Raw genomic sequence first — 9,935 nt, 5'->3', positions numbered from 1 at the left:
GTTTGTTTACACCGGAAACGGAACTACGTCCTCACGCTGCAGTGACTAGCCTCGACCAGCAGGGGTCTCTCTTGCACAGTGGAAAAGTCTAGCGATGTAACCACCCGGAAAAATGGTCTAATAAACAAACAATCTGCATATTAATCGTGAGATTTGTCGCAGTCTGAATGTAGTAATGCGCCAACGTTACTCAAACCTTTCCATTTTAATTTTCTTTGTAATAATGGTATGTTAATGTGATACAGCAGCGCAAAGGCCACGACAACAAGCCTTAATTTTGTGATTAGTTTTAATACATGGGTTGAATTGAGAGCTCTTATCAGCACACACAGACTCACACACACACACTCACATAACTCCCAAAAGCTTCTGTGCACACATTAGGTATTCACACACACACACACACACACACACACACACACACACACACACACACACACACACACACACACACACACTCTTTCACTTTCAACAAGATAACAACAAATTGCAAATGTGCAAGTGCAAACATATTTATACATTTAATACATACGCTGGACAGACACAGTACACATACAGCTCTGCTGCCGTGTACTACCTGGAGGCAGCTCGTAGCAGGTGCTCTGCCAAATCTGAGGGGAAACTAATAAACCCTTCAGCAGAAATTTGTACTTTCACACTTTTTCTGTCGATCTACTGGAGTCACAGATATCCTACTATCTGTGTCTCACCACTTTGCACTTTTAATCCCTTTCTTATCTGCGTCTCTCCTCCTGCCCCGTCTCACTCTCTCTAACACTTTTTAATCTCCCTCTTTTCTCTCTGTGACATTTTAATGACCCCCAACATTTAATCCCCTTACTTTATTTGATGAACAGTGTTCTGCTTGTTGCCTTGTGCCATAAACAGCTCAGACGCTGACAGGCTGCTGTGACCTGCCACAGTGTAGTGCACGCTCATAACAATGTGAAGAGTTATGGTTGGCCAAAGTAAATATGGTGATATAATAGCAAACATATATTACTTTGGATTGACGCGATTTGATTCCCACCGAATCAAATTCATTTCTCAAATTTTTTATTTGTAAAGTGTCATGGTTGATGAAAAGTCATAACAGGATGTCTCTGAAGGCCCTCGGGGAACAAATGATTTATGTATTTTGTTTGCCTTTGCTTTTGATGATGTCTACACGCCTTGAATTTGGATGCACCGGTCGCTGACATTCTTGACCTGGGAAGCTGTTCGTCTCTGGCCACTCTTGCCCGATCACCTTTGCACAGTCTTGCAGTTCATGAAAGGCAGCGAGCTACGATTGGATTCAGCGTGTGGCCATGTCTCTCGGCAAAGTCACAGCAGGAATTTGAGGCACCATAATCATCTAATCTGAGACTCTCACACACTCAAAAGTTTCATGGAGTCCTAGGGTGAGAGAAACTTCAGTTAAGAAGAGCGTATTAATGGCTTTCTATCAGAATGAACCCTTTTCCAATGGGATGTAATTTTAGTGCGAGACCAGTGATGAGGCTCAATGGTGCTTTGAGCCAAAAGCTAACAACAGCATGCTAACATGCTCATAATGACAATTCTAACATGCTAATGATTTAGCAGGGATAATATCTACCATGATCGCAAGGTTAATTTAGTGTGTTAGCATGCTAACCAAACTTCATGGCCATCCATTGAATGATTGTGAGGATTTTTCAGGTAAAAAGCGTAACCTTTGACCTCATGGTGGCAGAAATGGAGGCTTCAAGAACTGTTTTTATACTCAACTGGCGAGGGAGATCTTTCATACTGTGTTATTATAATCCCCAATTTGGCAGAGGATCGGAAATTCACTTTATTGCTACATTACACTTCTTTGACAAATGCCTTCCATCATCCACTTAGCACCAAATGTTTTTATCTAGAAGAACAAATAACACCCAAAGGGATTTTTCCTCTGTCAGAAACACTGGACACATTGTGTGCCACATAATTACCATCCAGCATCTCACAATCAAAGCTCTGTTTCATCAAAATGCTGCAGATAGAGACGTTATTGGGCTGCAAGCTGGATAATCATTACAGTACATTTAGCCAGTGACAGCTTTAATTAAAACTGATACAGTTGGATTTATGGGGCTTTACCAAACACAATTCAGGTTTCCCCTTTTCGTTGCTCTTTCTCTTTAAACTTTATCCTGTGACTACTTTCATCAGCCCATAATATTGGACGTATCCATGTAGAAAGGAGACATTAATACTCCTTTCAACAGCTGCCATTTGCAGTAATTAGCCCCACTGCTGCTAAGTGAACACAACAGCTCCACAAAATGGATGCCGCCTGGCACACTGGCCATGGCGTGATATATGACTGTGTATTAAACTTGTTTTTATTCTCCTCCACACCCCATAAATGATCAGAGGGAAGGAGGGAGGGGGATAAAGCAGACAGAAAATGGAGAATACAAGAGAAGAGGAGAAATGATGATGGGGGAAAGAGTAGAGGAAAAGAAATGGAGGGGAAAAGATAAATACATGATGGAGGAGGGCAATGAAAACAGCAGCTTTGTTTTACAGCTTCATCACGAGAGACTGATTGGTGCGGCCTTGGCTGTGAAGTGTTTATGCAGAGCTCAAGGCTGATGAGCTCTGAAAGGGACAATAATGCAAACAGTGCTGGTGAAATTGCAAACAATGCACAGAGTTTGAGTTCCACATAGTTAATGACGCTACACACAGGCACACATCTGATGTCAACTCAGCAAAATTCCATCTGTTGAATGAAAGAACAAATTGTTCCTGTTTTGGGGAATAAACTGTGAAAACTAAGTGGCGCTTAAGTCACTACAAACATTTATGGAAGTCAGAGCAGCTGTAAAGAGCATTTTGTATACAGCACATGGAAGGGAGCATCCCATTGGCCTGAAGTCTCTCTGTGTTTCCTGCCAACTCATCGTTTTCTTCATAAATACAAAATATAAAATCATACTGTTCATCATGTGACCAACTGCACCAGCTGAGGAAGGCCAAGAGAAGAAGAAACTGGAGCTTCTGTTTGAAATGTTTGCTAAGAAGTCATCATTTTAATGTCAGCTAACTGGTAAATGGACAACGAATGAAGTTTGGTCACACAGTTAACAACAACACATAACACACATGCACAGTTGCTGATGTAAACATGCACACACATGAACACTCACACAGATGCAGATGCCATAGGTCCCCTCCCTGAGTCCCTAACAGAAAATTAAACTTGAGTTTCAAGTGGCATTATCACGTAAAATTACACATTCTGTGTGAGGTGATTACTATTCAGTGAGGTTTCAAAAGGGCTGTCATTTAAAAGGCCAGACTGTGTGTGTGTGTGTGTGTGTGTGTGTGTAAGTAGGTTGAGTCCATCTGTCATTCTCCTCCGACTCCTCTTTTCTATCGTCACCTTTACTTCATCTTTCAGTCCTTTTCTTTTGCTTTCCTTCTCTCATCACCTCTTTCCTGCCCTCCTCTCTACTTTCTTTCACTTTTCATCTTCGCTTCACTCTCAGATGGAAATGAGACCTTTACAAAGAGACAGAGCGAAAAAATCAGAGTGAAAACACGCACTCAAGAGAGAGAGAGCGCTGAATTTTCACCACTTAACCACATACGTGTGCATCCATGCCCATTTCTGAGTGCTGGTGTGTGTATGTGTGTGTGATGCGAGCACATTTAAATATTTACTGCTCTCACAGGAGTGTGAAGTGTATCAACAGGGCCAAGCATCCAGAGAGAGAGGGGAGGCAGACAGGAAGACACACACACACACACACACACACACACACACACCCTGCGGCAGAGCTCAGCCTGTAAACACAGCATCAAACTGACAGAAGCTATCAAAATCAACAATAACAGGAGAAATAAGGAAGAGGGGAAGGAGTGGAGGGAGAGAGAGATGTATGGAGAGGAGGAGGGAGAGGGGGAGAAGGAAATGAGGAAAAGTGTGTGTGTGTGTGTGTGTAGGTGCATGTGTGGTAGTTCCATGCCTGCTGTGTGTGACATCCCTGTCTTTGTTTTTTTAAACATCAACATTTCATTGTCAAATTCACTGTGACACCTTGGTACACTTACCTGTAAACAAGTCAGCAGGCTCAGCTGACTCACAAAGCAGTGTGTGTGTGTGTGTGTGTGTGTGTGTGTGTTTTTAAAATATATTCTCTATCTAAAATTGACTTCTCGCACGTACCCAAATTCTCTACGCATAACGTCTTGTTTTCTTATCTTAGTCTTATCTTAATTCGGATAAATTAACCAAACTCCTAATCTCATGATTTATCATCTCCATTTTGTAATTCTCCTTCTTTAGTCCTTTTTCACAGCAGGTTTCGACCTGTCAGAGCAGGAAAAGCACCGGCGTCTCTAATTAATCAACATTAACGGTGGCTCCGTTCTTTTGAAGCATCCCAGTGAGCCGTGACAGTGCAAGAATGAGGCAGTAGGGGCGACACCAGGGCCCTGAAACTGAACCAGCCAAAGGGAAATCTGCCATCATTAATTTTATGATTTCCACCAGTGTGTTTTCCACTGTGACAGTTCAAAATGCCCTCCATGAAAAAGGCCTCTTTTCTTATTTGTGGTGCCAAGTAGCTGCTTAAGTGCTGCTACTCTTAAGAGGTTATTATGAGATTGGAGAGAGAGTAGCTGAGCTGTCCTACCCAGAAATAAATGCTCTGGCTTTGAAGAGAGTGTGCACTGAAATATAATACCTATCGTTTAGCTTAATTCAGTCCAATATTGCTGTAAAACTGGGCAGCAGTCCAGTATGTGGACATGAGTGATACCCTCTCCCGCACACCAGGGGGCAGCGCAACAAGTTAACACTGACCTGCTGTCACCTTATGAAGCTAATGCTAGCACACAGTTGCTTATTGATGCAGTTACAGAGCATCATGTGCACTCATTTGGACTGTTCCTGGCCACCTAATGAATGAACGTCCAACACTCCTTCAAACTCTGGTTTGGTCTCCATCATCTCTTGAGGGGAATATCTGACTCTTAAGCAGCTAAATGCTCCACTTTGTTAACGAGCAAGGTGCAAATCTTGGGTGTCTGCTGCAGTGAGTGAACACAAAAAGTCACAGTGAGGCGGTAAATACTTAATGCAATATGTATGTTTTATAGATTTTAGGGAAACTGAAAAGTCGAGTGATAATCCTCTGTGGGTTCGTCACAATGACTCACCTGACACATTACACACAGCCATCTAATTCAGTGCTGATATAAAACTTTGATCACAGCAGCTTTAAAGAATCATAGCTGAATTTGGTGCTTTTGACAAACACTGCATGTATAGTACATCTGTGAAATAACATCAAATACGGGAACGCGCTAATTGAAAAGGAGGTAAAGTAAGTTTATAATCCCTCTGAAACAGTGATTGTGAAAAACAGGTTACAGAGCGAGGAGGAAGGTCCAGGAAGTTTAATCTAAGTGATTAACAGACAAGACATCAGCCACAGGCCTCGACACAGTGTGGGGCATTTCATTTAGCTCCACACTAAACTCTGAGGCCTGACAGTTCACAAGCCCTTGTCCCAGTTAACAAAGAACATCTATCACACTACAGAAAATCCCAAATCCCCTTGCCCCATGTTTTAGCAAGGAAAAAAAAAGTCAACATCACCAAGGCCACTGTTCCACTTAGCTAAATAAAAAAGCTGAAAGCCCTTGGCCTATTTTTTCAATGTTTCACACAGCCATAAAGAGTTTGGAGCTATTACTTTCATTCCCAAGGACCTCCGGCTTCTTCCAGGGACTCCCCCAGCACAAGGAGGATTAGTTTAATTTCACTACCGTGCGTTCACTTAAAGATAGCACAAAAAAGAAAGAGTGCAAAATAACCATTCCCAGAGGTTTTAGCTCTCCAGGCACCAACAGCAGACAGGCAAAAACAATGGAGATTACTCAGACAAAGCCCTAACAGGCCGGCGTCCTTGGCCTCGAAGCCATGACAGACTCTCCCCAGCGTTCAAAGCTGCTGTGCTTCCTGCCTGCCGCCGCTAGGGGGAGGTCTCGGTGTGCTGCAGAGCTGCGTCCTGCTGCCGTGTTGTCTTGGTTAGACTCGTCACTGCAGCAGGCGGGGGCTCAGAGGAGGAAGAGGGGAAGTGAAGACAGAGAGGCCGGCTGCCCAGAAGGCTCGCTGCAGTGACAGAGAGATCAGATGTGACTGAACAGCTGCTGGAGCGTTAGTCTGAAATGTTAGGGTGCTGTTTTTGAGGAAACTGTTACGTCCTGCTGGTATGATGAATTAAATGTATATTTATATTATGTGCGTCTTGAGGTGTGTAGCATCTACAGACATTCACAACAATTAAAACCTTTAAGATCCTAATGTATTATATGATGTTTATAATGATGTAATAAAGAAGTTAAGCGATAGATAGACTGTAATTACACTGTTATGTTATCTGCGGATATAATACTCACTGTTCTCACCAGTTATTCACTGCTAATGGTTTGTGTTTGTTCCTGCTGTATTTTCTCTTTTCTACTCTTCCTCAGACGCTGTCATAGATTAGGATTATTCACTGCCATCATGGGCCAGCTGTTCTCATCAGAAGAAGAGCTTTCTCAAGTCAAGGATGCGATTGGCTCTCTCCTCTACGATGCCATGCTGGAAGGCGGCGCCGTACCTGACCTCGAAGTCGTCCACCCTCGCTTCCTCGCCAATCACGATGAGAGCTCCGACTCCCAGGCCCGCCTCCAGGAGCAACTGCAACAGGTTGGTGAGGTTTTAAAGAAAGCGTGGCGGTAAATGTCTGCGTGACGCTCCTGCTGCACGTCTGATGGCGTGATCTCCCCCTCCTCACGTAGACTGAGCGGGTGAGCTGCTCATTGATTTCCGCTTGAAATCCGTCCCATATTTTGCGATGAACAGGAGGGTAAAGACAGACGTCGCTGCCTTGAGAAAGAGCGATTGTGCCAAAATGAAGCACCACTCAGTGCTCGAAACGTCCTGCTGGGGATCGTGAAGAGGTTACAAATCAATAAAGTGGCCAACGAGGAGCAATGTGATGATGACAAAACGCTCTTCACAGTTGTTCTGAAAAAGACGGCAGAGCAGTCTGCTCAGTTATTCTATTGAGACAGATGATGGGAAACAGCTGCCGTTTATTTCCTCTCACCCAGCTGCAGGGCGACATCGGGAAAAGGGCGCCCACCTACCTGAAGGATCTGATTGGCCGACTGTCGACCTTCTCGGATGAGCCCCGCCTGGCCGGCCTGGTGGGATTAGTGGTTACCATGGTGATGGATATGGCCTACACATCATCAAAACAGTCAGCAGGTGTGAAAGAGAAGTCAGCGGGGTCATCATCGTGCCAGGTAAAGCCTCTGATAGAAAATAATAGAGCAATTTATGAACGTAGTAAGAGCTCGCTGAGGGGCAGACACAGCAGGACGGCGCAGCGGCTTTTTTCACGCACTGGTCAATTTGGAAATTTTGGGCTATTTTGCTGACACAGCGTGTCCTCCTACAGGCTGGTGAAGAGAAATCATCTGTGTATTTTAATTCAGATTTCAGTTAGAGCATATTTCATTAGATATGACCTTGTTTGCACTCATACACACCAAATGTTCCTATTGTCTTAATGTAATTAATCAACTGGGGAAGTTTCATGGTGATTTATATTAGTTTAATTTTTTTTACCTCCAGCAGAGGGTGTGGGAGCTGCAGGAGGTGATGGAGGAGTACCTGAAGCGCTGCAGGATCAACCTGAACGACAAAAACAAGCTGATCCAGGACTCCGTCCGACTGGAGGCCCAGCTCAGCCTCACCCTCACTCAGCTGAAGACCTGTCTGCTCGGGGGAAACTGTGACTCCAGGTGAGAGGATACAGCACAGGTGGAGCAGAGGATGGAGAGTGTCACACAGTCAGCTCAGCAGTGGTCACGAGGAGCTCGTTTTGGTCTCACGCTGTCTGGTCCTTCAGGTCTCTGAGGCACTGGGCCAGCGGAGCAGCGTTCAACACCCAGATGCTGGTTCACCTGGCCGCTCTTGAGGGGAAAGCTGAGCCCCTGGCTGCAAGGGCGGCACTGGAGCAATACAAGGAGGACCTCACACAGATCATACCTGCTTATAGGTAACACAGTAGTTACAGCAATCAAACACTGTGGAGGGTCTCACCACTTTAGCAGCAGCCAACATGTTGATGTGGAGATGTATGTGGTACTGACTCCTCATGCAACATCTGGGTCACTGATGAGGCCAAAGTGGGCTACATAATAAGTTAGGCTGCAAATTTTGCTAATTGCATTAGCCATTCTGAGTGTCGGTGGACGGCCGATGCTGGAAGTGTACCACACAGCATGCAGTCCAACTCCAAACAGTGAAGACTTTTTGAGAGTGTGTTGTCAGGCAGCAAACACGCAGCACTTCAGTGGAAGCAGGAGCCTAATGGAGCACACTGACAGTGGAAACCACAGCCACGCAGGGCCCGGCTGTCTGCTCGGAGACAAGCTCTCCAGCCAGCTGCAGATTTGACAGCAAAACACAAAAAAGCTATCAGACTGTCAGAAAAGTCGAGCCCTTAACTTTTAGCGTATGGTCAGACTTACTGCTTACAGTGAAAATATTCTGTCTGACAGGCAGTAGCTGCAATCATGTCACAATCAACAGCATGTGAGTTAAATGGGAGAATAAACATGGGAGCCAAAGCGTAAATCAATCGTTCAACCTAGTGACACCAGGCAGCCCCTCGCCCATCAATTAAGCTTGCAACATCTCATCACTGTAAGTTAAGGAATAAGTCTTTCTCAGTTCTTCCTGTCATCCTCTGACCCCCCACGTCTTCGTTACAGGCGTTATAAGTCTCACACAGTGTCTGTCGTCAAATGCCGAGGGGGTCTCCTGGCATCATGTGACCCCCCCAGCGAGGCGTCAGAGGAGGGCTCCATGACGGCACTCACTGTGACAGACAGAGAGACAGGAAAGAGTGTGACCATCCCTCTATCCACCATGGAGACAGAGACAGGTAGACTCTCTAGAAGTAACCTACTCAAGCCTCTCAGTCTAGTTGCATTTAACTGAAATAAGCTGATCTTCACAGGGAAAAGAAGAAGAGTCTCAGGGCCTGACAGCACCTCTGCAGCTGTGTCCTCCTCCATTAACCTGGACCTGATCACCTCAGATCAGTACGCCCAGGCATACCTGGACTGTTTGTTCTCAGGTAAAGGACCTGTGGCACAGCTGGAGAACTACTTTATCGAGGCTGGAGACAATCTGAGAGCGCTAAGAACTCAACCAGGACGGAAAACCAAGTCGGGGATGAGAGGTGGGACAGAACAAAGCGACGGAGTGCATCTTAAAGACCGCGCAGAGGGCATAAACGCAGCACAGGGAGTGGACGTGAGGAAAGATGAGAAACAGGGAAAGAGAGGAAGACGAGAGGAGGCGGAGGAACACGAGCAGAGAGATGAAAGCTTGAAACTGAGCATTGTGGAGACGCAGCAGGATGAGAGCCTCGATCACAGCCTTCACAGCGCAACAAGTACATGAAAACAGCAGCAATCACAAGGCGGCAGCCAGTTATTGAAGAGAAACATTAAACTAAACTCAGAAACATGAAATCTTTGTGTGATGTTGTTTGTTTGAGAGCTTGAAAGCTGATTGCTGGACAGAAGCTGGATGGCAGATTAGTCTGCAATGCTAAATGCTAACGTGGCATTAAAATTTGGAGTTCGGGTATCAGTGTGATTTCTATGAAGTCTGTCTGACGTAGGCTCATGTTTACAAGATGCAAGAAAGGTGTAACATGAAAAACATCACAGAAGAGTCATGAAATTACAACAGATGTGTGAGCAGAGCCAATGCAGCCAATAGGCTTACAGTACGACAGTAAAGTGCTGTTATAGTCTCAATTGTTACTGACTGCTGCTGAAGACTTTTCGTCCTGCTTGTGCGTCAGTGTACCTTGTAAATGTAAAGTTGAGCTTCT

General features: G+C 45.0%; 1 protein-coding gene across 2 annotated transcripts; it reads left to right on the top strand.

Annotated features, from left to right (window-relative positions):
* The first annotated feature begins 6,086 nt into the window (after positions 1–6,086).
* LOC143327781 (uncharacterized) lies at positions 6,087–9,567 on the top strand. Of its 2 annotated transcripts, none has more exons than XM_076742258.1 (7): positions 6,087–6,237; positions 6,502–6,721; positions 7,129–7,323; positions 7,655–7,824; positions 7,932–8,081; positions 8,800–8,972; positions 9,048–9,567. In XM_076742258.1, exons 2-7 carry the CDS (start codon positions 6,536–6,538, stop codon positions 9,494–9,496), a joined length of 1,323 nt encoding a protein of 440 aa, XP_076598373.1. In that variant the 5' UTR covers positions 6,087–6,237; positions 6,502–6,535; the 3' UTR covers positions 9,497–9,567. The 2 variants fall into 2 exon arrangements, with proteins under 2 accessions (XP_076598373.1, XP_076598374.1); XM_076742259.1 differs by having other exon boundaries at positions 6,100–6,237; positions 7,658–7,824.
* Positions 9,568–9,935: the final 368 nt, after the last annotated feature.

Source organism: Chaetodon auriga, chromosome 11, assembly GCF_051107435.1.
Source record: "Chaetodon auriga isolate fChaAug3 chromosome 11, fChaAug3.hap1, whole genome shotgun sequence".
In the NCBI taxonomy this organism is placed as follows: Eukaryota; Metazoa; Chordata; class Actinopteri; order Chaetodontiformes; family Chaetodontidae; genus Chaetodon; species Chaetodon auriga.
The sequence above is the reverse complement of the archived record's forward strand: the minus strand, read 5'-3'. Positions and strand labels throughout refer to the sequence as shown.

Bases quoted from the DNA above. Each gene is read 5' to 3' on its own strand.
- LOC143327781 (XM_076742258.1), top strand. From the start codon at position 6,536: ATGGGCCAGCTGTTCTCATCAGAAGAAGAGCTTTCTCAAGTCAAGGAT. The intron at 6,722-7,128 runs GTTGGTGAGGTT...CCTCTCACCCAG, and splicing joins TCCAGGAGCAACTGCAACAG to CTGCAGGGCGACATCGGGAA. The intron at 8,082-8,799 runs GTAACACAGTAG...TCTTCGTTACAG, and splicing joins CAGATCATACCTGCTTATAG to GCGTTATAAGTCTCACACAG.